This window comes from Somniosus microcephalus, chromosome 4, assembly GCF_052327205.1.
Source record: "Somniosus microcephalus isolate GS21.2 chromosome 4, FLI_Smic_1.0, whole genome shotgun sequence".
Taxonomy (NCBI): domain Eukaryota; kingdom Metazoa; phylum Chordata; class Chondrichthyes; order Squaliformes; family Somniosidae; genus Somniosus; species Somniosus microcephalus.
In genome coordinates, this window is record NC_140990.1 from 16,485,849 (window position 1) to 16,513,756 (window position 27,908).

General features: G+C 47.9%; 2 protein-coding genes across 2 annotated transcripts in view; one reads left to right on the forward strand and one right to left on the reverse strand.

Annotated features, from left to right (window-relative positions):
• LOC147118347 (uncharacterized) overlaps positions 1-27,908 on the forward strand; it is a 611,376-nt gene that overhangs the window by 133,802 nt on the left and 449,666 nt on the right. The gene's annotated exons all lie outside the window — the stretch shown is intronic.
• Positions 8,999-27,734, reverse strand: LOC147118348 (immunoglobulin gamma-1 heavy chain-like). The gene is made up of 9 exons (XM_085984407.1): positions 27,609-27,734; positions 27,187-27,491; positions 24,633-24,696; positions 17,745-18,071; positions 16,130-16,435; positions 12,439-12,735; positions 12,032-12,349; positions 10,796-11,116; positions 8,999-9,733 (listed from the first exon to the last, which is right to left on the reverse strand). The coding sequence occupies exons 1-9, from the start codon at positions 27,652-27,654 to the stop codon at positions 9,348-9,350; spliced, it is 2,370 nt and encodes a 789-aa protein (XP_085840533.1). The 5' UTR covers positions 27,655-27,734; the 3' UTR covers positions 8,999-9,347.

Sequence of the window (27,908 nt, forward strand, 5' to 3'; positions counted from 1 at the left end):
TCTAGGAGATGAGGCCTAAAGGACAGGTGGTCTGTCCTTATTCTAGGAGATGGAGCCTAAAGGACGGGCAGTCTGTCCTTATTCTGGGAGCTGGATCCTAAAGGACGGGTGGTCTGTCCTTATTCAAGGAGATGGGGCCTAAAGGACAGGCGGTCTGTCCTTATTCTAGGAGATGGGGCGTAAGGACAGGTGGTCTGTCCTTATTCTAGGAGATGAACCATAAAGGACAGGCAGTCTGTCCTTATTCTAGGAGATGGACCCTAAAGGACAGGTGGTCTCTCCTTATTCTAGGAGATGGGGCCTAAAGGACAGGTGGTCTGTCCTTGTTCTAGGAGATGGACCCTAAAGGACGGGCGGTCTGTCCTTATTCTAGGAGATGGATCCTAAAGGACAGGCGGTCTGTCCTTATTCTAGGAGATGGACCCTAAAGGACAGGTGGTCTCTCCTTATTCTAGGAGATGGAACCTAAAGGACAGGTGGTCTGTCCTTATTCTCGGAGATGGACCCTAAAGGACAGGCGGTCTGTCCTTATTCTAGGAGATGGGGCCTAAAGGACAGGCGGTCTGTCAATATTCTAGGAGTTGGACCCTAAAGGACGGGCGGTCTGTCCTTATTCTAGGAGATGGACCCTAAAGGACAGGCGGTCTGTTCTTATTCTAGGAGATGGACCCTAAAGGACAGGTGGTCTGTCCTTATTCTAGGAGATGGACCCTAAAGGACAGGTGGTCTGTCCTTATTCTCGGAGATGGACCCTAAAGGACAGGCAGTCTGTCCTTATTCTGGGAGATGGACCCTAAAGGACGGGCGTTCTGTCCTTATTCTATGAGATTGGCCCAAAAGGACAGGTGGTCTGTCCTTATTCTTGGAGATGGACGCTAAAGGACAGGCGGTCTGTCCTTATTCTAGGAGATGGACCCTAAAGGACAGGCAGTCTGTCCTTATTCTAGGAGAGGGACCCTAAAGGACAGGTGGTCTGTCCTTATTCTAGGAGATGGACCCTAAAGGACGGGCGGTCTGCCCTTATTCGAGGAGATGGGGCCTAAAGGACAGGCGGTCTGTCCTTATTCTAGGAGATGGGGCCTAAAGGATGGGCGGTCTGTCCTTATTCTAGGAGATGGGGCCTAAAGGACAGGCAGTCTGTCCTTATTCTAGGAGATGGGTCCTAAAGGACGGGTGGTCTGTCCTTATTCTAGGAGATGGACCCTAAAGGACAGGCGGTCTGTCCTTATTCTAGGAGATGGACCCTAAAGGACAAACGGTCTGTCCTTATTCTGGGAGATGGAACCTAAAGGACAGGTGGTCTGTCCTTATTCTAGGAGATGGGTCCTAAAGGACAGGCGGTCTGTCCTTATTCTCGGATTATGGACCCTAAAGGACAGGCGGCCTGTCCTTATTCTAGGCGATGGACCCTAAAGGACAGGCGGTCTGTCCTTATTCTAGGAGATGGATCCTGAAGGACAGGCGGTCTGTCCTTATTCTAGGAGATGGATCCTAAAGGACAGTCGGTCTGTCCGTATTCAAGGAGATGGACACTAAAGGACGGGCGGTCTGTCCTTATTCTAGGAGATGGTCCCTAAAGGACAGGCGGTTGTCCTTATTCTAGGAGATGGACCCTAAAGGACAGGTGGTCTGTCATTATTCTAGGAGATGGACCCTAATGGACGGGCGGTCTGTCCTTATTCTCGGATTATGGACCCTAAAGGACAGACGGTCTGTCCTTATTCTAGGAGATGGACACTAAACGACAGGTGGTCTGTCCTTATTCTACGAGATGGACCCTAAAGGACAGGCGGTCTGTCCTTATTCTAGGAGATGGATCCTAAAGGACAGGCGGTCCGTCCTTATTCTAGGAGATGGACCCTAAAGGACAGGCGGTCTGTCCTTATTCTAGGAGATGGACCCTAAAGGACAGTCGGTCTGTCCTTATTCTAGGAGAAGGACCCTAAAGGACAGGCGGTCTGTCCTTATTCTAGGAGATGGACCCTAAAGGACAGGTGGTCTGTCCTTATTCTAGGAGATGGACCCTAAAGGACGGGCGGTCTGTCCTTATTCTGGGAGCTGGATCCTAAAGGACGGGTGGTCTGTCCTTATTCTAGGAAATGGACCCTAAAGGACGGGCGGTCTGTCCTTATTCTTGGAGATGGACCCTAAAGGACAGGTGGTCTGACCTTATTCTAGGAGATGGGTCCTAAAGGACAGGTGGTCTGTCCTTATTCTAGGAGATGGGGCCTAAAGGACGGGCGGTCTGTCCTTATTCTAGGAGATGGACCCTAAAGGACAGGCGGTCTGTCCTTATTCTAGGAGATGGGGCCTAAAGGACAGGTGGTCTGTCCTTATTCTAGGAGATGGACCCTAAAGGACGGGCGGTCTGTCCTTATTCTGGGAGCTGGATCCTAAAGGACGGGTGGTCTGTCCTTTTTCTAGGAGATGGACCCTGAAGGACGGGCGGTCTGTCCTTATTCTAGGAGATGGACCCTAAAGGACAGGTGGTCTGTCCTTATTCTAGGAGATGGACCCTAAAGGACAGGCGGTCTGTCCTTATTCTAGGAGATGGGGCCTAAAGGACAGGTGGTCTGTCCTTATTCTAGGAGATGGACCCTAAAGGACAGGCGGTCTGTCCTTATTCTAGGAGATGAACCCTAAAGGACAGGCGGTCTGTCCTTATTCTAGGAGATGAGGCCTAAAGGACAGGTGGTCTGTCCTTATTCTAGGAGATGGAGCCTAAAGGACGGGCCGTCTGTCCTTATTCTGGGAGCTGGATCCTAAAGGACGGGTGGTCTGTCCTTATTCAAGGAGATGGGGCCTAAAGGACAGGCGGTCTCTCCTTATTCTAGGAGATGGGGCCTAAAGGACAGGTGGTCTGTCCTTATTCTAGGAGATGAACCATAAAGGACAGGCGGTCTGTCCTTATTCTAGGAGATGGACCCTAAAGGACAGGTGGTCTCTCCTTATTCTAGGAGATGGGGCCTAAAGGACAGGTGGTCTGTCCTTATTCTAGGAGATGGACCCTAAAGGACGGGCGGTCTGTCCTTATTCTAGGAGATGGATCCTAAAGGACAGGCGGTCTGTCCTTATTCTAGGAGATGGACCCTAAAGGACAGGTGGTCTCTCCTTATTCTAGGAGATGGAACCTAAAGGACAGGTGGTCTGTCCTTATTCTCGGAGATGGACCCTAAAGGACAGGCGGTCTGTCCTTATTCTAGGAGATGGGGCCTAAAGGACAGGCGGTCTGTCAATATTCTAGGAGTTGGACCCTAAAGGACGGGCGGTCTGTCCTTATTCTAGGAGATGGACCCTAAAGGACAGGCGGTCTGTTCTTATTCTAGGAGATGGACCCTAAAGGACAGGTGGTCTGTCCTTATTCTCGGAGATGGACCCTAAAGGACAGGCAGTCTCTCCTTATTCTGGGAGATGGACCCTAAAGGACGGGCGTTCTGTCCTTATTCTATGAGATTGGCCCAAAAGGACAGGTGGTCTGTCCTTATTCTTGGAGATGGACGCTAAAGGACAGGCGGTCTGTCCTTATTCTAGGAGATGGACCCTAAAGGACAGGCAGTCTGTCCTTATTCTAGGAGATGGGTCCCAAAGGACAGGCGGTCTGTCCTCATTCTCGGATTATGGACCCTAACGGACAGGCGGTCTGTCCTTATTTTAGGAGATGGACCCTAAAGGACAGGCGGTCTGTCCTTATTCTAGGCGATGGACCCTAAAGGAGAGGCGGTCTGTCCTTATTCTAGGAGATGGATCCTGAAGGACAGGCGGTCTGTCCTTATTCTAGGAGATGGACCCTAAAGGACGGGCGGTCTGTGCTTATTCTAGGAGATGGACCCTAAAGGACAGGCGGTCTGTCCTTATTCTAGGAGATGGAGCCTAAAGGGCAGCTGGTCTTTCCTTATTCTAGGAGATGGACCCTAAAGGACAGGTTGTTTGTCCTTATTCCAGGAGGTGGATCCAAAAGGACAGGTGGTCTGTCCTTATTCTAGGAGATGGACCCTAAAGGACAGGTGGTCTGACCTTATTCTAGGAGATGGGGCCTAAAGGACAGGTGGTCTGTCCTTAATCTAGGCTATGGGCCTAAAGGACAGGCGGTCTTTCCTTATTCTAGGAGATGGACCCTAAAGGACAGGCGGTCTCTCCTTATTCTAGGAGATGGACCCGAATGCACAATCGGCCTGTCCTTATTCTAGGCAACGGGCCTGAAGGACAGGCGTTCTGTCCTTATTCTAGGAGATGGACCCTAAAGGACAGGTGGTCTGTCCTTATTCTAGGATGTGGACCCTAAAGGACAGTCGGTCAGTCCGTATTCTAGGAGATGGACCCTAAAGGACGGGCGCTCTGTCCTTATTCAAGGAGATGGGGCCTGAAGGACAGGCGGTCTGTCCTTATTCTAGGAGATGGACCCTAAAGGACGGGTGCTCTTTCCTTATTCTAGGAGATGGGGCCTAAAAGACAGGTGATCTGTCCTTATTCTAGGAGATGGGGCCTAAAGGACAGGCGGTCTGTCCTTATTCTAGGAGATGGACCCTAAAGGACAGGCGGTCTGTCCTTATTCTAGGAGATGGGGCCTAAAGGACAGGCGGTCTGTCCATATTCTAGGAGATGGACCCTAAAGGACGGGCGGTCTGTCCTTATTCTAGGAGATGGACCCTAAAGGACAGGCGGTCTGTCCTTATTCTAGGAGATGGACCCTAAAGGACAGGTGGTCTGTCCATATTCTAGGAGATGGACCCTAAAGGACGGGCGATCTGTCCTTATTCTAGGAGATGGACCCTAAAGGACAGGTGGTCTGTTCTTATTCTCGGAGATGGACCCTAAAGGACAGGGGGTCTGTCCTTATTCTGGGAGATGGACCCCTAAAGGACGGGCGTTCTGTCCTTATTCTAGGAGATTGGCCCAAAAGGACAGGTCGTCTTTCCTTATTCTTGGAGATGGACGCTAAAGGACAAACGGTCTGTCCTTATTCTAGGAGATGGAACCTAAAGGACGGGCGGTCTGTCCTTATTCTAGGAGAGGGACCCTAAAGGACAGGTGGTCTGTCCTTATTCTAGGAGATGGACCCTAAAGGACGGGCGGTCTGTCCTTATTCTAGGAGATGGGGCCTAAAGGACAGGCGGTCTGTCCTTATTCTAGGAGATGGGGCCTAAAGGACGGGCGGTCTGTCCTTATTCTAGGAGATGGACCCTAAAGGACAGGCGGTCTGTCCTTATTCTAGGAGATGAACCCTAAAGGACAGGCGGTCTGTCCTTATTCTGGGAGATGGAACCTAAAGGACAGGTGGTCTGTCCTTATTCTAGGAGATGGGTCCTAAAGGACAGGCGGTCTGTCCTTATTCTCGGATTATGGACCCTAAAGGACAGGCGGTCTGTCAATATTCTAGGAGATGGACCCTAAAGGACAAGCGGTCCGTCCTTATTCTAGGAGGTGGACCCTAAATGACAGGCGGTCTGTCCTTATTCTAGGCGATGGACCCTAAAGGACAGTCGGTCTGTCCTTATTCTAGGAGATGGATCCTGAAGGACAGGCGGTCTGTCCTTATTCTAGGAGATGGACCCTAAAGGACGGGCGGTCTGTGCTTATTCTAGGAGATGGACCCTAAAGGACAGGCGGTCCGTCCTTATTCTAGGAGATGGACCCTAAAGGGCAGGTGGTCTTTCCTTATTCTTGGAGATGGATCCTAAAGGACAGGTGGACTGTCCTTATTCTAGGAGATGGACCCTAAAGGACAGGTGGTCTGTCCTTATTCTAGGAGGTGGATCCTAAAGGACAGGTGGTCTGTCCTTATTCTAGGAGATGCACCCTAAAGGACAGGTGGTCTGACCTTATTCTAGGAGATGGGGCCTAAAGGACAGGTGGTCTGTCCTTATTCTCGGCTATGGTCCTAAAGGACAGGCGGTCTTTCCTTATTCTAGGAGATGGACCCTAAAGGACAGGCGGTCTCTCCTTATTCTAGGAGATGGACCCTAATGCACAGTCGGCCTGTCCTTATTCTAGGCAACGGGCCTGAAGGACAGTCGGTCTGTCCTTATTCTAGGAGATGGACCCTAAAGGACAGGTGGTCTGTCCTTATTCTAGGATGTGGACCCTAAAGGACAGGCGGTCTGTCCTTATTCTAGGCAATGGGCCTAAAGGACAGGCGGTCTGTCCTTATTCTAGGAGATGGACCCTAAAGAACAGGCGGTCTGTCCTTATTCTAGGAGATGGACCCTAAAGGACAGACGGTCTGTCCTTATTCTAGGAGATGGACCCTAAATTACAGGCGGTCTGTCCTTATTCTAGGAGGTGGACCCTAAAGGACAGGCGGTCTGTCCTTATTCTAGGCAATGGGCCTTAAGGATAGGTGGTCTGTCGTTGTTCTAGGAGATGGACCCTAAAGGACAGGCGGTCTGTCCTCATTCTCGGAGATGGACCCTAAAGGACAGGCGGTCTCTCCTTATTCTAGGAGATGGACCCTAAAGGACAGGCTGTCTGTCCTTATTCTAGGAGATGGGGCCTAAAGGACAGGTGGTCTGTCCTTCTTCTAGGAGATGGACCCTAAAGGACAGGCGGTCTGTTCTTATTCTAGGAGATGGGGCCTAAAGGACAGGTGGTCTGTCCTTATTCTAGGAGATGGACCCTAAAGGACGGGTGGTCTGGCCTTATTCTAGGAGATGGACCCTAAAGGACAGGCAGTCTGTCCTTATTCTTGGAGATGGGGCCTAAAGGACAGGTGGTCTGTCCTTATTGTGGGAGATGGACCCTAAAGGACAGGTGGTCTGTCCTAATTCTAGGAGATGGGGCCTACAGAATAAGCCCTCAGATGGGCTCAGGGTCATGGGCACAGAGCACTCTGTTGGTCACGTTCACAGCTGGTGACCTGAGTGTTTCTGAATCCTCTTTGATTTTCCTGCCCTCGCCCAGAAGCATTGCCCCAAGTTCCCAGCACTCTCTGTCACCAGCGCTGCTGAATCGAGTACCTCAGGCCAGGAGAAAGGAGAAATGGTTCAGAGCCGCAGATGATGTGAAGGGCCCTACACTGCACTGTTAGTCGGTTCCCGGTGTGATAGAGTCAGATAATAAGATGTGGTGATAAATTGAAGGTAAAACCGTGGGATTTATGGGATGTCTCTGTTGTTTCACATTTGATAGTCGAAGTCTGGTTACCTTGACAACAGTGACGAAGGTGCTGTAGAGGAAACTGAGAATAAACAGAATGGCGAAGGCAGCAACTGTTAGCACGTTGTCGTCTCCATCCCAATCTCCCACTTCTTCCTTCCCTTCCTCTCCTGCCACGTCTGTCGGGATTTCTGAAATTAAGGAGGAATTGGGGCTGTTAGAGTTTCCTGTGGACGTTTCATGAAGGTCAACATCTCAATAGTTTGAAGATAACACAATGAGGGGGAGGTCACGGTGGAGTGGCACTGGGAGCAGTGAATCATTAGAAAGTCTCTCTGTCTGTCTCTTTCTCGGCCTGCCTCTGTCTCTATCTCTGTCTCTGATTCCATCTCCCTGTGTGTCTCGGTCTGTCTTTCTGCCTCTCTCTCTCACTGAATCTCTCTCCCTCTCTGTCTCACTGGTTCTCTCATTGTTTCACCCCTCTTTCTCTCACTCACTGTTTCTTTTCGAGTCCTACACAAACAAATGACAGATGGACATTAAATCGGTTCCAAAACCTCAGTCCTTCCCTCTCCCGGCTTGATTCTCCACTTCCCTTTTGTATTATCCAATCTACCAGGTCAGCCACACGCGTTGCCGACTCCTTGACCCGAATAACAACGGTCACTGACCCACAAACAAGCCCATTGGGTTCAAAGCACTCTGAGATTATCCCCATAGCCAGGATGAGGTGCTTTGTAACTTGAAATATTTCTTTTTTTCCTGATTCTCTGGTTTTATGTAAAGTTTTAATCAAGATAAGATTTTCTAAGGCTACATTAAATGAACTTGTAAATTCGATGGAGTCACCAGATACAACACTGAGCAGCTCCTCAATGACACAAACTTGTGAGTGGTGATGTGAGCGAGTGAGGGATCGAATGGGATGTGAAGGCCTGCGATTCACGGCTCACTGTGATGTAATGAGGGAAGTAATCCAGTGAGGGTCAGTGTGCAAACACGAGGGGATCTTCCAGCCTCATTGACACCGAGCCCTCGCATTGTGATACTATTAACTACGGTTTTCCGCAGGATAGTTTCAGTGTCAAGAGTTATGGCCCCAGTGAGATTTACTTTGGGTGCTGACAGACGTTTAATTGCACCGTTGGTTTAGAAAAGCTACCAATGTCTAGACATGCCTCTTCTTGTATTCAGCCTGACACATCCACACCTGGTTGAGCAGCACCGAGGTGCCTGAGCACAGGGACCCCCTCAAACAGGGACACCCTCGCCTGACACGGATGCCAGCTGTGGTTCAGTGGGTAGCACTCTCGCCTCTGGGTCAGAAGGTTGTGGGTTCAAGTTCCCTTCCGGGACTTGAGCCCATAATCTAGGCTGACATTCCGGTGCAGTACTGAGGAAGTGCTGCACTGTCGGAGGTGCCGTCTTTTGGATGAGACGTTAATCGGAGGCCCCTCAGGTGGATGTAAATGATCCCACGGCACTATTGGAAGAGCAGGGGAGTTCTGCAGCGTCCTGTGCCAATATTTATCCCTCAACCAACACCTAAAAACAGATGATCTGGTCATCATCACATTTCTTATTGTGGGAACTTGCTGTGCGCAAATTGGAATTGCTTGACAAAGAAAGACCAAGGTCCATCTAGTTCGCCTTCTGCCATCCTGGGAGTCATGTGAAACAATGATAATGGAGTTGTTGAGTAATCATAGCAATCAATCTCTTATTCATTAGTCTACAACAAATCCAGCCATGAGGCGAAGAAACCCCAGTGATGCAGAGCTTTTGTAACCATAGGTTCAAAGTCACCTGTTCCTCCCAAGCAGGCGACACTTAGCACACCTCATGTCCCAAGTTACTCATTTACTGTCTCCCAAAACACAGCAACAATGAACACCCGAAACTGAAACCTTTTCACATCTTGTTTATTGAAATTGGATCAGTACATTGACACTTTGTTACATACATTTAATCCTCCGTGGGGTCGCACAGGTTTCAAACTTGATCAAACGCAGCACAAAGAAGTTTCAAAAGGATCTCCAGACCTTCAGAGATTTGGAGTAAATGATGTTTGTTGCCTGATTTGATCCTTGAATATACATTTTTTTCCTCAATGACTGAAGGCCTGATTTTGATCACGTTTTAAGTGTTCTACTACCAGAAGGGAGATTTCATCGTGATCACAACAACCCTCTGGTAGGGTTAACCATCCATTTACAGGGATCATATATATGGGGGATTGATTAAATCATTCGATATCATAAACAGGATTTAAAGCTATCGGTTAGAACAAGTGAGACGTTGACCAGGGTGGGTTTGCTGTGAGATTTATTGATGCTCCTGAACAGATTTGTTGTGACTGACTCGTGTCCCACCACACAGGAGAAAGTGGTGCCGCTGTTCCACTGGTCTGCGGGGACCGTCAACCGACTGGCCGCCGAGTTCCAGCCATTTTTATTGTCCTCGATCACCGGCTGGGTCGTGAACCCCGACTTCAGAAGGGTATCGTTGGCCATCCAGGCCATGTAGATCTCTGCGGGGGCGAATCTGGTGACCAGACACACCAGGGTCGCCGTCTGATCCGTCTCCATCTCATCTGGTGAAGGGGGGAGGAGGTAGACTTGAGGGCGAGTCTTAGCGTCAACTGGAAACAGAGACAACCTTGGTTAGACTAAGTCTTTCACTCATCCTGTATTTACGTTCTACTCTTACACAATCCTGGGGCACTTTTGCAGCCTATATCTGAAACTAAAGGCATTTCTCTTTTTGGGGGTTGCGGTGGGGGAATCTTCACTCTTGCTGATTTTAAAACCTCCTGTGAGGTTACTCTGTTCAGTTTAAACATCTGGAGCCAGTGAACAACTGGGACTCTGCAGAAAAAAGTGTCAAATGGTTATTAGGGACCAGGCTGTTCTTCGATTGATAGATTTAATCAAAGTTCTCAAAATCATGAGGGGTTTCAATAGAGCAAATAAGGTCAGTAACCAGATGACACACATTTAAGATGACTGGCAAAAGAACCAGAGGGGAGATGAGGAGAATTTGTTTTACTCAGCACGTTATGATGATCTGGAATGCACTGCCTGAAAGAGGGTGGTGGAGGCAGAATCAATGGTATCTTTCAAAAGAGAATTGGACATATTCGTGAAAAGGAGAAAATTGCAGGGCTGTGGGGAAAAAGCAAATGGGGATAATTGGATAGCTCCATCAAAGATCGGCACAGACACCATCCACCTAATGGCCTCCTTCTGTGCTGTATGATTCAATGAGAAACACCAGAGACCCACTTCCCAGCCCCTGCTTACTGTTGCCAAGAGGTAGGCCCATGGACTTGCCTGGTCCTGTGCCGTCTGCTCCACGACCCCTTCCTCTTAAGGGATTTGCTTGTCTTCAACCTACGCCTCAGACAGACAATTTCCCTCACCCTTCCTCCTGACTCGGGCTCTTCTTAATGTTGTGAAAGCTGCTAATCCCTCTGCGTCTATCCCATCGACATGAGCTCATCTCACGGGAGCCAGTGTGTTTTGGGGCGAGGCCATTGTAGTGATTTGGGATTTTTTCTGATCCATTTCTTAGCAGGGTTCGAGCATCTCCCAGTCTTTAAACACGCTCAGACACCCCATACTAGACAGCTTACCGCTAGATGGTAATAAATCATTTCATTTGCTAAGATCAGACACACACACCGAGCTCCGTCCACACGTACCTTGTGCCTTCTTGATTGACCTCTTCTCCGGTGTTGGCAAACTCTCATCCTCCACCAAACACAAATACTCAACCCCACTCTCCCACTCTGCGGCGGGGACTGTCAGTCTGCTGAAGATCATGTCTTTATCTCCAATCCTCTCAGGCCCCTGAGTCTTCACCCCATCTTCTCTCTTGCTTCCATCCACCTGCCAGGTTACCCGGACCCCCTCTAAATCACCGTGAAGCACCTCACAAAGAATGGTCGCCGTCCTGTTCCTCCAGATCTCTTCGAAGGGAGGCTTGCTTACAGTGACCAAGATGCTGGTGTACAAACATTCACCTGGGAGAAATATTACAATTATTATTTCATGATTCCCTGATAGGATGTGGGCATCGCTGGCAAGGCCAGCATTTCTTGCTCATCTCCAGAGATTCACTGAGTGTCTTGCCGCCCCTTCAGTGTGGAGCTGGAGTCACATGTGGGGCAGACTGGTGAAGGACAGCAAGTATCTTTCCCTAAAGGAACATTAGTGAACCAGTTGGGTTTTTCCCGACATTCCGACAGCTTCACGGTCACTTTTACTGATACCAACTTTTTATTTCCAGTTTTTACTTTTTAAACTGAAATTCAAATTCTCAAACTGCCTTGGTGAGTTTTGAACTCAGTTCTCTGGATTATTAACTGTGTCAGTCTCAGCTCACTGGCAGCACCCTCTGCTCGGAGTCAGAAGGTTGTGTGTTGGAGCCCCACTCCAGAGACTTGAGCACGACACTCCCGGTACTGAGAGAGTGCAGCACTCTCGGACGTGTCGCCTTTCATACGAGACGTTAAACCGAGGCCCCGTCTGCCCTCGCAGGTGGGCCAGAGCGGAGATACAGCCACTATTTTGAGGAAGAGCTGGGGAGATCTCCTCTGTGGCCCGGCCAATATTTATCCCTGAACCAACAGCATGAAAACAGATTATGTGGTCATCACCATATTGCTTGGCATGTTCCCTACATTACAACAGTGACTACACTGCAAATAAAAATTACTTTGTTGGCTGTAAAGCGCTTTGGAACATCCTGAGGTTGTGAAAGACGCGACATATATGCAATTGTTTCTTTCTTAAGTGCCCAGGCCTCTGGATTACTAGTCCATTCACATAACCACTACATTACCTATGTCGTTAGTGTTGAATTTGTCTGGCCCGAGTAGAGTTTATCGCAGTGGGGACAAAGGATGTCAATATTGGAGTCAGGCCCAGGACCCTACCTTGGACGTTCTTCACATCCTGGCTTGTGTTGGTGTTGGAGGGCGGATGAGACACTGTACAGGTGAAGACTGAGCCTTTCCGCCACTCCTCTGTACTCAGAGTCAGGAAGTGCCTGGCACTGAATGTCCCCGCCTGCTCCAGAGCGGTGAGTGCAGCGCTGGTGTTGGAGGAGATCGGAGAGCGGTCTTTCTCCCATGAGACGTGTAGGAGGTCCGGGTAGAATCCAGTGATCACACACTCGAGTCTGGCCGTGTTCTTACTCTTGGTTTCTTGGTCTGGTGGAGGCAGCAGTCTGACCGTGGGACTTTTTGTCTCAACTGGAACAGACGAGCAAAGAAAGAAAGTGTTAAACTCTTTCCCTCAAGGTTATCAAAGGCAGGCGTTAAATTTATGATCTCTTGCCCACCTTTTCCACTTGTCCGTTTTGACACTGGCGAAGATGAGGCAGCACATTGGGCGGAGCACACGTACTCTACCCCACTGGTCCACTCCTCCACGCTGGTTCGCAGTTGGCTGATGACTGTGTGCTGGGTCCCGTCCACTCTCGGTTGCTGGGTCACATCCCCTTCTCTTCTCTCCCCGTTCACTGCCCAGGAGATTGTGACCTCTCTCGGATCAGAACAGAGCACTGTACACACCAGGGTAGCAGTCTTGTTGATCCAAACCTCTTCAATAGAAGGATTTCGAATAAACACTGATATTTCTGGGAATTGGAAAGGGAAAACTTCAGAAGAATGGACCATGTCTGGTGTCAGCGGGCTTCAGAATTTTAGGAGAACCTTTTCTATTGATAAGTGATGGAAGGTCAGGACAGAAGTCACTTTAAACAGTTTAAACCAGATTCCTTTTTAATCTATTATATCTTGGGCTGATACTGGATCAAGCCATACTGCAGCTAAATTTGTAGGAACATTAGAAAATCCCAGCATTGTTTGAAAGATATCTTGCATTTCTTGGCTTGCAAGTTTTCACTGAAAAAACATATTTAGCATCAAGAACCCGCCAAATCCATTTTGAATCCATTTCCCGTAACCGTGGCCAATAGATCCGCAGTGGGGACTGCAATTGAGTTGTGGGGCTGAATGACATTTAGATGCGGCGATGCTTAACAAAAGAAAAACAGAATAAATGCATGTTTGTATAGAATCCCCGTGGGGCTATGGATTTGGATTGATTTGTGACACTGAGCACACTGAATCCATGAGGACCCCTCTTCTCCATTCAGAGTGAGCCTGGGATTGCCTCAGTTTTAAAATTCTTGTCCTACTGTTCAAATCTCTCCCGGGCCTCGCCTCTCCCCATCTCTAACTTTCTCCAGACCGACAACCCTCCGAGAACTCTGCATTCCTCCAACTCTGGCCTCTTGTCCATCCTCCCTTCCCTTCGCCCCAGCATTGGCGGCTGTGCCTTCAGCCACCTAGGCTCTAATGTCTGGAACTCTCTCCCTAAATCTCAATGACCCGCCACCTCTCTCTCCTCCTTTAAGACACTCCTTAAAAGCTACCTTTTTGACCAAGCGTTTGGTCACCTGTCCTAATATCTCCTCCTTTGGCTCGGTGTCACCTTTTGTCTGATTATACTCCAGTGAAGCACCTTCGGATGTTTTACTACATTACATTTTCTCCATTGACTATATTTAACACAAGCTGCTGTTGTTGATGACTCCCCGTCAAGGAAGAACGTTAGTTTGTAACGGCAGAGCAACCCGTCAATCAGAGGAAGTAACAGAAGTCCCCCTCTTGCTGCAGGTTGGGGATCATTTCTCCATAACATGTACTTCCCCACAGTTCATGTCCGAGCCATTGGACTAGGAAGAGAATGATATTTTCCCCCCTTGCCACTCGCCTCCCAAAGGGCCATTGTCACTTCAGATATCCCGCTGGTCACTGCATGTTCTGTGCACCATTCACACACACTTTCACGGTGCAATTCAAAACTCAGCTATCTGCTCTGATCCACATCGATTGTTCACCCTCTGTATGATGTTAACACTTGGGTCAAGTTGACCATCTTTGTGTCAGGATCAAAACCTTTTTTGAAAACCTGAGCACCTTGAATCAAGTCCTCCGGCTGCAGTTTGAGCTGATGTTCAGCACACACTGTCTGTCTCACAGGACTGTCTTTTATTGACTTGAGATGTTGTTTCTCTCCCCCGCATTTTAAACAAGATGGTTAGCAATTTCCTTTCAAAAACACGGACGGACTGGGATTGGTTACGTTGAGGCTGGTCACCGTACAGAGTCAATGATTTTTATATATAGTCAATGATTTGTAAACCTAGGTTTAATATACACCGTATACAGTCAATGATTTGTAAACCTAGGTTTAATATACACCGTATACAGTCAATGATTTGTAAACCTAGGTTTAATATACACCGTATACAGTCAATGATTTGTAAACCTAGGTTTAATATACACCGTATACAGTCAATGATTTGTAAACCTAGGTTTAATATACACCGTATACAGTCAATGATTTATAAACCTAGGTTTAATATACACCGTGTTGATGTTAAATATTCCGGTTTTTGTAAGCGGCTCAGCCCTGCCTTACATTAGTGACCAAGTCTCGACCTTTAACAGTCCCGGGTGGTAAGCGGTCTCCCATCATAAAACCTCACAGGGTCAGGAGAATACCCCCTATTATTTCAAGATGCTGATATTATTGGGCGAGCGGTGTTTAATTCGGTTTACCGTTGCGGGGAAATTTATAAAAACACTTCCCTAACTTGAATTCCTTGTGAACATTGAGCTCCTGTCGTTGACTAATGTCAGTATCCGGGAGGGGAGTGAATGGAACTGTTTCTATTTCTGCTACCCAGAGTTTTTATCTAAAACTTACTGGGTGATACAAGGCACCAGTTGGATCCCTGTGTCTTATCTCACCAATTTGCCTCAGGACCAACATCATTCAAGGGGTCACCCACCCTTTTACTGGATCAATGTGACATTTCTCCCCCACTCCTCCCACCCCACTGGGCGAGAGATTGGCTTCCAATTCTTGCCAACTAGAGTCAGACCAGAGAGGCAATGATCAAGCTGTGGGGCCGGGGCCTGATCCAAAGTGACCCGGTACAGTTCACAACAAATGACCAGACAAGGTGTGGATTGGGTGGGGGAACCCAAGCTCGGGCTGTGTCTCCTCCCTCTGTTTACACTTCATCCCGAGGGACACCATGGGCTGGATTTGAACCCGCCAAACGGTTTGTAATAAAATTCAACGGCCCTTCCATTCACAACCAATCACTTTATTTTGCACTTTTGTTGGAGACACTGATACTGGTGCACGGCACCACCGGAGAAGGTCACGTTAAAGGCAGTCTGTTGGACAAACTGCGGCAGACACTCACTAACGTTTACACCTGGAAGAAGAAGAGTTGCAGATTTAAGCGTTATACATTTCCACCTCCCCTCCCGTGCTGGGAAAGTGGGAGCTCCACACGGCCCCTGAACTCTGCTCCATCCTGAGTTTTTAGGATCCGAAAGGCACCAGATCATGTAGACCATGACAAGCAGTTTCACCTTGTCGAGGACAGTAGAACCAGAGGTCACGACCTGTGCTTGAAGAGCGGGGGCAGGGAGAGGGTGGCGGTGGGAAGAGTCGATTCAAAACTAATGTGGGGAACCAATATTTCAGCAAGCGAGTGATCAATAGGCTCCCTCGGGAGACGGTGGCAGCAGATCGTGGCGATTCATTCAAATGCAAAATTGGATAGGTTTTTCATAAACTAACATTTGGGAGCCAGTAGAAAGGGAACAGGTAGGCGGTGATTTGAGCTGTGGACGGTGTCAGAAGGGCCGCCCGTTTTACGCACCGCCCCATTTTCCTTTCTATTGAAATCCGCGGTGAGTAAAATCGGGCGAGGCTGTGAATGGGCGGCCGATCCCGGCAGTTTCCACGCCCGGCGTGTTGGGTTAAAATTGCTCCCTTCAAGTGTCGGTTCAATAACACAAAATACTGAACATCTTGCCTCTCTCAACACGGTCGATATTAGGGACAGTGATTCACGAATTGAGGGCGAGCGTCAGCGCATTAAGTCAACACAAGGCTGAATTACTGACGGTATATTCTTTGTCCCCTCAGACACCACTTACCCTCTCGATACCTCATGCTGATCCTGTCATTGAAGCTCGAAGGTGCGTGGGACACTCCACAAGTGTAGACATCCCCTTTGGTCCATTCCTCCACAGGCACCGTCAGGTAAGTGACCGTTTCAAAGGCAGCGTCAGTTCTCAGTGTGGAATTGGGAACAACACCCATTTGGTCCACTCCGGCTTTTGTCCAGGAAACTTGTAGGCTGTCAGGATAGAAGCCGGATATCACACAGCCCAGGACAGCTTCAGTTTGATTGTAGACGACCTCCGGAGATGGAACAAGGGAGATGAGCTTTGGAGCTTGAGCTGTAACACATTGCCATATTTCAGATTACATTATGTTTTTGGCCACAGTAAAGGTGGACTCCATTCCCCCAACATCTAGAGCAACGCATGATGCCAGCCCCCTCCATATGTTGCTGATTTGCTGGGGAACACGTCGTCAGGAGGAGAACCATTGTGACATGTTGGAGAGAGCTGGGATTGGGAGAGCTGGCAGTGTACCTGGGGTCTACCAAGCGGAGCTTCCCATTCTACAGGGGTATGAGGAAAAATGCGGGTAAATGAGGTTGAGGTGTAGATCAGCCATGATCTAATAGAATGGCGGTACATGCTGGAGGAGGTGAATGGCCTACACCTGTTCCCATGTACAGATACCAGTATTGACAGTACAACTGCCAGCTGTGTATTTCACAGATTATCTTTCATATCATCCAGCAGATCCCATCAATCATTCTGAAAATCAACCTCACCAACATCCTCTTTTGACTGGGTTCTCTCTCGCCCTCTCCTGAAATGTTTGGGTACCTTTCAGTTCTGGGTTCTGACAAACGGGCCTACCTTTTCACATTTCAGATGCTGGCTGACTTGCTGCGATTGTTCAGCATTTTTCTGTTGGCCCCTGAACATCCCATAAAAGACACAGATTTAAGATTATTGGCAAAAAAGCAAGGGAGATGAGGAATTTAACAAAAGAATGTATAACCGCAGCGACTGGTTAAGATCTGGAATGCACTGCCTGAAAGAGGGCGGTGGAAGCAGATTCAATAGTCATGTTCTAAAGGGAATTGAATAAATACTTGAATAGGGAAAATTTGCAGGGCTTTGGGGAAAGAGCAGGGGGAGTGGGACTAATTTGAAACCTCTGATACTGCTGGCACAGGTGTGATGGACCGAATGGCCTCCTCCTGTCCTGTGTGATTCTATGAACCAGGGCCTGATTGGGAGTGGGGGGGGGGGGGGGGGGGAAATCTATAACTGGACATGGGCAAAGACGCAATGCAGGCGGTATCACATCGGTCACCCGTTACACGCTCCGCCCGATATTCAGTTTCATTGATTTCAGTAGAACTGAATATCGGGCGTGTCATATCACGGATGGCAGACGTGATTCCAGCGGCATTGCGTCCCTGCCCTTGTCCAATTTCATGTGATTTCTCATTGTCCTTTATTTTGTTACCAGCAGCACTGCTGGTGTCCAGGGATAGAATATAAGGGCACAAGAACTCATTCGGGTTCTATTCTTCAGCAACCTCCTACATTGGTTGGTGAAATTCTTTGCCCAATTTCGTCCCCCGACACTAGTGCAGTTTTAAAAATGGCAAATTGTACTAACGTTTAGGTTCAGGTTTAGGTTTTCGGGTCTGAGCTTCCACCATTTCATTTGACTTGTAGCCCGCCTTGCAGTGGTAGACCCTATTGGTGTTCCAATCCGACGCAGAGACTTTGAGCACACTGCTCATCGTGTACTTCTTATTTTGACTCAAGACTGCCGGATACTTCTTGATTCCAGTAGTGATGTCTCCACCGATACTGGACCATGTCTGACTGATGATCTCGGGATGAAAGTCCTTGACCAGGCAGAGGAGGCTGATCTCATCTTGGTTGGAGTTCCTGCCGCAGGAAGGGTTGGAGATGTAGACCGATGGTGCGGACTGGACACCTGGAACATAAATAGATGCACACAGATAAGTCCAGTAAAAGAATGCATTACAGGTGGACACAGAAGGAGAGATTACGTTATATATAAAACCAGCCATTTCCAAAAACAACAGATGGGTGGGAAATGGAGGCCAATGCAAAGGTCAGCATTGGGTAACTTTAACCGAACTCGCCGGGCGACAAACCCGCGGGATTGGGTGGAATGCCGTTTTTACACCCTGCCCAATATTACTGTCCATCGACTTTAATAGAAAGTAAAATCGGGCAGGGTGTGAAACCAGTGTTGCGCCTGATCACATCAGATTGCCGATGGGTGGGTTAGGTTAAAATTGCCCATAAGGATCACTAGAAAGCCAAGAAAATGCAAGGGCCCTGTAGAGCCGGAAGACTGGCTAGAAAAAAGCAACGGCAGTTAAAATTGGAGAATCCGATTGAACCAAAAACGAGAGCAACATTCTTTGCAACGACACAGGCTTCAGATATAATGCAGAAATTGTGAGGTGAGTGGATTTAAAGCTAGGGAAAAAAAAGTGGGAACCGGGAATTTGCAGTCAAGGGAATAGCAGAATGATCGAATATTGACTTTACATGAAGGCTTATTCAAGGAGATATATTGTTGAAATCTTGTTTTCAGGTAGAAGGCAGAAAGCTGCAAATAACAGTGGACACCATTTAACAAAACGGTCAATATTTACAGTTTCATTTTTAAAAACCCTTTTCATAGTTAACAATTTTGATGGTTTCACAAGAAATTTTGCACTATTGGTACATGATTCACAGGGATAGAAAGGAGGGCGGAAGAGAGAAATTGTCTCTTTCTTATTCCTTTTAGATTACGCATGCTAAAACTGACAGTGCCCAACCAGTAAATGGGTAATCTGATTCTGGCCGTTGGCGATGCAGCCTCTGTCACGCACAAGCCAATTCTTGCCATAAGTAAAGTGTCACAGAACAGAATCCATAAGATATGGTGCTAGACAGACAATGTGGAAACGCACAGTATCCACTGATGGCTTCTCGGCTTTGAAATGGCTCATGAAAGGTCTTAAGAACCTTGCTATATTTCATAGGTATGAGCGGCTTAGGAACATAGGAATTCCCGGACCATGAAAGACCAAGATTCAGCTAGGTGGCCTTCTACCATCCAGTGTGTATGATACGATAATGGAGCTGTGGACTCATTATAGCAATCATTCTCTTATTGAGGAGTCTACAACAGACCTAGACATGAGGCGAGGAAACCCCAGTGGTGGAGAGCTGTGGGAACCGTAGGTCCAAAGTCACCTGTTCCTCCCAAGCATGCTACACTTACCACATGTCATGTCTCAAATCACTCGTATACTGTCTCCCAAAATGTTACTTTCTGGAGAAAGGTTTTCCTAAACAACCCCCTCAAAGTTGCCTATTTTACAAGAAATGGAGGCAGTGTGCATGGGGAATAATAGAGCTGGATTCAGGAGGACTTCAAGCCTGGAAACTGTTAATGAGCTACCACAGGCTGACACTCCAGGGCAGGGCTGAGGCAGTGCTGCACTGTCGGAGGTGCCGTCATTCAGATGAGACGTTAAACCAAGGCCCTGCCCGTCCTCTCAGGTGGGATGTTAAAGATCCCACGACACAATTTCAAAGAATAGCTGGGAAGTTTTCCCCAGTGTCCTGGCCAATATTTATCCTTCATCCAACACCACTGAAACAGATTGTCTGGGCTGTTTGTGGGATCTTGCTGTGTGCAAATTGGTTGCCACGTTTCCCCACAATGCAACAGCGACTACACTGCAAACGTACTTCATTGACTGAAGCACTTTGCGACATCCTGAGGTCGTGAAAAACGCTTTGAATTCAAGTTTTTTTTTTTTTTTAAATGTAAAACAAAATCAAAATACTGTGGTTGCTGGAGATCTGAATAAAAGAGTTCTGATGAAAGGTCATCGAGCTGAAATGTTAACTCTTTCTCTCTCCACAGATACTGCCTGAGCTGCTGAGTGTTTCCAGTGTGGGTGGCACGATAATATCAGTCATCATCATTTACAGTCGAGGATCTTTTACAACCTGGGACCAGTGGGCGGTAAGTGTGGGTCAATGTGGATCAGTGTATCAAACGGTGTCGTGGCGTGGTGATCAGGAAATGGATCTGGGGAGAACTTTGAAAAATCCCATAAAACTCTTAACATAGTGCTGAAGTACTACAGTAAAGAGGCTGAACATGAGCTTGGCTGTATCAGCAGAGAACTGGATTTAAAAAGAAGATATTGGGGGTGAAATTGGTTGGGGTGGTTCTGCGAAATGATCGATGGTGAATCGGCAGCCTGTGTTACAGTCGGCCCGATTTTCATTCGATTGTAGTCAATGTGATCAAAAATCTGGGCGGGTGTGTAACGGGCGGGTGATTTGCTATCACCGGTTTCGTGTTACGGCCCGAGACCAATTTCACCCCCCATTGTATCGTGGGTGGTTGGTCAAACCTCGTGTGGAGGTCTGTGTGCAATCCTGGATCACCCAGCGGTGGCAAAGGACACTCTGGTCCACGAGAGCTTACAGTGCTGTGGATCCAGGATGGTTCCCAGTATTAGGGAGGTAAGTGAGGGGGAAAGATTAAGCAGCCTGGTGTTACTTTCTTTGGCAGAGATGAGCGGGGTAATGTTCACTTTGGGCAATGCTGTAAAACGGACAATATCCGTCGATTCAGCCGTGGCTCAGTGGGCAGCACTCTCGCCTCGGAGTCACATGGTTGTGGGTTCAAGTCCCACTCCAGAAACTTGAGCACAAAATCTAGGCAGACACTCCAGTGCAGTGCTGAGGGAGCGCTGCCCTGTCTGAGGTGGGGTCTTTTGGATGAGACATTAAACTGACTCCCCAGTGTCCTGGCCAATATTTATCCCTCAACAAACATCACTAAAAACAGATTATCTGGTCATTATCACGTTGTTGTCCGTGGGATCTGCTGTGCACAAATTGGCTGCCGCGTTCCCTACGTTACAACACTGATGACACGTCAAAAGTGGTTCATTGGCTGTAAAGCGCTCAGGGACATCGTGAGGTCATGAAAGGTGCTATATAAATGCAAGTTCTTTCTTTCACAACCACTTTTGCTGCATGACAAAAACAATCTTGGTTAATATAACAAAGGACCTTCGAAACCTAACCCAGTTGGGTGATAAAGGATGACATAGAATTGGCACAGCATTTCCTTGGGTGCTGAACTAAGAACTAGCAGCTCATTTGAACAGCAAAGCTCAATAACACATCAGAAATGTATTCATAATCTAAACCCGGACCAGTCACTGACTTCACAATAAAGGAAAATTTATTCAGGCACGGAGCGTCACAAAATATTGTAATTCAACAGAGCTGGTGTTTCTTTCAGATAGATAATAACTAATGTGCAGACTCCCACAATTAGGACCCCATAGAACGTTCAGACCTTCTTGGTTCAACTATTTTAGTTTGAGGTTTTGTTTATGAATCAAACTGCAGCAATTTGCTTTCAAATCTAAAGAACTACATGTGGTCTGAAGTACCTGCCCTGGGAGTGTTTGATGGGACAGTGTAGAGGGAGCTTTACTCTGTATCTAACCCGTGCTGTACCTGCCCTGGGAGTGTTTGATGGGACAGTGTAGAGGGAGCTTTACTCTGTATCTAACCCATTCTGTACCTGCCCTGGGAGTGTTTGATGGGACAGTGAAGAGGGAGCTTTACTCTGTATCTAACCTGTGCTGTACCTGCCCTGGGAGTGTTTGATGGGACTGTGTAGAGGGAGTTTCCAAACTGATGTCAATGGAAAGCTGAATCAGGCAGTGTGTGAAGCGAGCTGCCGATTTGCCATTGCCCGATTTACTAAACCACCCAAAATAAATTGCACCTTCACAGAATGATGCGGCACAGAAGGAGGCCATTTGGCCCATCAAGCCTCTTTGGTAGAGCTAACCAATTAATCCCATCCCCTGCCATTTCCCCATAACCCTGTAAACTGTGTTCCTTCAGGTATTTAATCCAGTTCCACTTTGAAAGGTACTATTGAATCTGCTTCCACCGCCCTTTCAGGCAGTGCGGTCCAGATCACAACAACTTGCTGCGCAGATAAAATGTTCGCCTTAAATTTTGCCCCGCATTTATTGTCTCCAAAACTTTCCCCACCACCGACACCAGGCTCATTGGCCTGTAAAGTGTGAAATAATCCTGTTTTTAATTTGCTCCCTTATCCCCTCCACCTGCTTTCTCAATTCCAGTCAGAATTTTAAAAACTGCTTCCCCCGCAAAGAAAACAAACTGAAACCTCCTGAATCCTAACAATGAATCCCAAGATCTTTGAAATATCCGTTCAATGCTGACCGAGGCTATGCATTATACCGGGATAGGCCTCATACAGTATTGTACCGACATCCCACTCAACCCCTCCATTAATGGAGCCCAGTACATAAGCTCGGACTGAACTGATCCTTTCAACCTCTTCGCAGAACGGTTTAATCTTTACCCTATTTGATGGGTTGCAGCACTGTTCTCTTAGGAGCGAGAGAGAGAGAGAGAAAAGCAAGAGAGGACAAGAAATAAAAAAGGGAGAGGACAAGAAATAAAAAAGGGAGAGAAAGAAAGAGCAAAAACAAAGAAATGAAAGAAGGAAAAGGGAAGGAAGAAAGGAGGCTATAAAAGACGAGAAGAAAATAAATTAAGAAAGGAAGGGGAACCCAATCCGCAGTGAGCAAATTCAGACAAGATACTGAACAATAACCACCACAAAAAAAAACACGTCTAAAAGCATCCAGGCCCAAGTGTGTCCAGTTTGGGTGTCCAGTTTTCAAAGCCTTTCTGGCCATGAAGGGTGTCATTGGAACCACACAGGCGGAGGTATTTCCAAAGCAGTTAGTTTAACTGGAGTAAGTGTTTGTGCTCAGTGATGTGTGATGTTCCCCACCGCACGGTGCAGGTTAGAATCGAGTCCAGATAGATACACGAGGTGTAATGAACGTCTACTGTCTGCGATACCCCGGCCGGGTTAGAGATGTCGATTGAAGCTCCCTTGACCTTGAACGGACCAGAAAGCTGCACCTCAAACAGATCAGCTCGTTTCCCACACACTTTACTTTAATTTGGGATACTGCCTCCAGTAAAAGGAGCGGCCGGAACAGCCCGAGTGTTAAACCTTGTTACACTAACACTGCAATAAGAGATCTTACTGCCGCCCACTGGACTTGCACTCGGTGATATTTAATACATTTAACCCGATAATTGTAAACATCATTGAAACAGTGAACAGAAAAATTTGATACCAATAAATTGACAATTAAACAGATCAATTACTGTTATTGCCAAAACAATGATTTCAACTGAAAGAAAGACTTGCATTTATATAGCGCCTGTCACAACCACCGGACATCTCAAAGCTCTTTACAATGAAGTACTTTTGAAGTGTAGTCACTGTTGTAATGTGGGAAACGCGGCAGGCAATTTGCACACAGCAAGGTCCCACAAACAGCAATGTTAGCCAGGACACCAGGGATAACTCCCCTGCTCTTCTTCGAAATAGTGCCATGGGGTCTTTTACATCCACCCGAGAGAGCAGACAGGGCCTCGGTTTAACATCTCATCCGAAAGATCGCACCTCCGACAGTGCTGCACTCCCTCAGCGCTGCACTGGACTGTCAGCCTAGGTTTATGTGCTCAAGTCCACAACCTTCTGACTCAGAGGCGAGTGTGCTACCCACTGAGCCACAGCTGACACTACACAGAAACCCTTCCAGCTCTCAACCCTTGAATGTGGGTTCAGTTCGAGCGGAGGTCTGAGGCAAGAGATGAACTAAACACTCTGTTGAGAGCTCGCACACCACAGATAGTTAAACAGCTATCGTCAAGGATCAAACGGCTATTGTCAAGGATCAATAAAATACAGTGTCAACAAGACACAACCTTTTTACACATGCAGCCTGTTTCCTGTCCTGTCTGGTTAATGCTCCAAGCTTGTTGGGGTGAGACATGTTTAATAAACACATGTCCCTGTTTCTCATTCTGTGCAAACTATTTGCTCTCCATCAGCACCAAAGTATCAAGTGAAACGTGGAACTTATTCTTTTTTTACATCTAAAAGCTGTTCCAGCAACGATTTTAACTAACTTTAAACAACAGTCGGTGACACCAAATGTTAAATCACAACACAATTGGATAATGTGTTTTAACTCGGATTATAACAAACCCCTAAACCACCTGCAATGTCCTAAAGTCCAAATGGCCAAACCTGCACCAACACAGCAAGTGTCCTGAAAACTATAATCTGAATCTAGCAGAACATATTAAACCCATCCTGGAATCTGTATTAGATTCTAGAAAACATTCTGTGGGGTTAAATCTTCACCCTTCAGAATCCATCCAGTAATCAGATTTCAGCTACAGTTACTGGGTATATTCTTGGCTCTAAAGAAATCCGTCTGTCTCGGATAGAGTCGTGTAATTGTGCTAAATATCTCACCGATTCCAGGTGAATCAGGCATCACATTGTATTACTGAATTCACTAATAATGACAATAAAGAAAATAAATATCAGATAAGGAAGGAATTGAGAAGTTTGTCTTACCTGAAGTCACTGTCAGCGAGGTTCCTTTTCCCCAGTAGTCAAGATAGTCACAGTGCTCCGTCTCCTCATTCCCCCAATGCAGTAACTTAACTTGCCCACAATATCTAATAATCTCAGGGTGGTGTAAAATTAAATGTTGTTTCAGCCTGGGGAAACAGCTTCCTGTATTTTGATCTCAAATTCCATCCTAAACCTGTTCCAAGTGTATTAATAAAGGTGGTATTTTTGCAGTTTTCCTGTCTGGGGATACCAGCTCCTGCACATTACTGAGAAACAGAATCGCCTCCTTTTGCCTTGTATTTTCCCAGGAATGGACATTTTCCTCCAACAGTCCGAGTCAGTGTTTAGATATTTGACTCCGGGAAGCACGAATGCGGAATCTGTGGACACAAGCTCTGAAGCACATGGTCATTTGTAGCGGGGGAGTTTCTGTCAAGCTCTGTACTGCTGTGGGCCATATCACAGTGCTTCACCCCAGCTCATAAACCGCAGTCATAACATCCAGCCCGAAACAAAATGTGTCAAACAACCGGCCAGTAGCTTTAGTAACTCCTCAGTCTGTATCCGTGTCCCCCACACATCAGGTGTCAAACTCGGGTTTCCGGGACTTTAAAGGAAGGTGATATAATCCACAAGGAGCTTTCACTGTTCTTGGTCCTGCAGCGGTTACTCGGTGCTTTTTCCCCCATTTCAAGTAATATCTGCAAAGGAAATTGTTTACACACCCAGATTATTTAACCGGGATCTGATTTATATCCATGGGTCATGAGGCAAAGGCTGGGGATATCGCTCGAAGAGTCCAATCTAAATAGCTTTCGCGTGGCAGGTTTTTGAATGGAGGGAGCCACCATCTCTCACACTGTGCCACCCCAGTATATAGTCACTGTGATACACAGCCGTACAATAACCTCCACCCCTTTCACTGTCTCTGACCCCAGTCACTTGACATTGAAACGGCACTGGCACTGCTACAAGTGAGCAATCCTGCTCTCCGATTCACACTGGCAATGGTTTGGGGTGCGGTGGTTTAGTGGTTCTGTTACTGGACCAGTGACCTGAAGAACCTGGATTCAATGATCCAGGAACTCCGGAGATCAAATCCCTCTATGGGAGTTTGGGAATTTAGTTTTAAAAATCTGGGATCAGGAAAAGTGACCGTGAAGCTGTCGGATGGTCAGAAAAATCAGTTTTGTTTTTAAAATCTGGAAATAAAAAGCTGGGATCAGTAATGGTGACCATGAATTGTCATAAAAACCCATCTGGTTCACTAATGTCCTTTATGGAAGGAAATCTGCCGTCCTTACCTGGTCTGGCCTATATGTGACCCCAGTCCCACCCCCAATGTGGTTGACTCTTACCTGCTCTCTGGAATAGTCCAGCGAGCCACTCAGTTACCACCACCTTCTCAGGGCAGCAAGAGATTGGGAGCAAATGTTAGCCTTGCCAGCGAAGCTCACAACCGGAGAATCAATAAATCTATAGATTTTTAGAGGGGGGGGGGGGGGGAGAGAATTGGGTCAGGCCCCCTTTGGGGCACTAACTTCGCCAGGGCACTACTTCCCAAAAAATGAAGTACCCCCGCACCCTAAATTAAATGGTAGCGCCCCAAGCAGGAGGTGGGGCACTGCTGGAGGCACGCCCCTTCCCTCTTGGGGCCCTCCAGTTCAATATCGCAGCACTGCGGCCGGCAAGTAGCGCCGTGGTACTGCAGGCCTCACTGCCCTTATTAAACGGGAGGGGCCTTGCGCAGTGCGAACCGGGGCCCTCTTGGGCCACCAGGGAGCGGGGTGCCAGCAAAAGAGCTCAGCACTCAAGAGGAGGGCAGAAGGGGCAGGTGCTGGCAGGTAGCCCACAAAAAAATGGCCGCCCGACACCCCCCCTTTAAATATCGCTGGCCCGGCCGCAAGTACGCCTCCCGGACCCTGTCCGGTGCTAAGCGCAACCTAGATGTGTCCCAGGCCCAGTTTCGGGCCATCCCAGGAATCTCCAGCTCATAACTTGTCTCATAGAAACATAGCAGATAGGAGCAGGAGTAGGCCATTCGGCCCCTCGAGCCTGCTCCGCCATTCAATGAGATCATGGCTGTTCATCCAAACTCAGTACCCTGTCCCTGCCTTCTCCCCGTATCCCTTGATCCCTTTAGCCTTAAGAAATATATCCAACTCCTTCTTGAATATATTTAATGAATTGGCCTCCACTGCCTTCTGTGGTAGAGAATTCCACAGGTTCACCACTCTCTGGGTGAAGAAATTCCTCCTCATCTCAGTCCTAAATGGCTGACCCCTTATCCTTAGACTGTGACCCCTGGTTCTGGACTCCCCCGCCATCGGGAACATCCGTCCTGCATCTAGTCTGTCTAGTCCTGTTAGAATTTTATATTTAGAATTATCTCCCATTTCCAGGGGCGGCAGATCCCAACTCAGCAAGGCTGGGAATTACAGCTGTGGTGATCACTGAGGGCGGGCGAGCGATCGTTCCTCCCCTTTCACTGATTCCCCCTGAGTGCAGACGGTCTCTGAGGTTTTTGTACCAGTCCAGCCCTGGTTCCTCTCACTGTGTCTCTCGCACAGTAATAGATGGCGGTGTCGTCGGCTCTCAGATTAGTCATTTGTAGATAGAAGGTGCTGCTGGCCTTGGATGGAGTAAATCGGCCTTGAACTCCGGGCGCGTAATAAATGCTGCTTGATGGGTTAGCATAAGCAACTAACCACTCCAGCCCTTTCCCGGGGACCTGTTTAACCCAGCTCATCCAGTAGCTGTTGATATTGAACCCACTCACTGCACAGGACAGTTTGTGAGACTCTCCGGGCTGTTTCACAGCCGACTCGGGTTGGTTCAGCACGATTGCGGACCGGACACCTGTTAATAAAAAAGAAAGAAGCGCCCTTTAATAAAACGCGTTGAATAAACAGAGGGTCAGAGAGTCTCCGAATGAGCAGCCGCCCCGGGTGGGAATAAAGCGGCGGGACCACTCACCTGTTAGACAGGCCAGAAGGACACAGAGATAAGGAGCAATCCCCATCGCCCTGAGTACACACCGACTCTCAGACACTGCAGAAATCGGCTGCTGCAGGGCGGCTTGGTGTGGAGACGAAGTCAGTGCTGTTTAAATAGGGAAGTGGAGGGAGGGAGGGAGTGAGTGAGTGAGTGAGGGGCCCGCGGCTCGAACAGCGGCCGCACCCACTGAAAGCAGAGGCCCAGCTTCCTGTCCCCGCCCCCAGCAGCGACTTCAATTCTCTTCAAGTTATTTATTGATACAACAGGCGGCAGGAGTAA

Bases quoted from the DNA above. Each gene is read 5' to 3' on its own strand.
- LOC147118348 (XM_085984407.1), bottom strand. From the start codon at position 27,654: ATGGGGATTGCTCCTTATCTCTGTGTCCTTCTGGCCTGTCTAACAG. The intron at 18,072-24,632 runs GTAAGACAAACT...TTTATGTTCCAG, and splicing joins CTCGCTGACAGTGACTTCAG to GTGTCCAGTCCGCACCATCG. The intron at 12,350-12,438 runs GTGGGCAAGAGA...CGTCTGTTCCAG, and splicing joins AAAACGGACAAGTGGAAAAG to TTGAGACAAAAAGTCCCACG.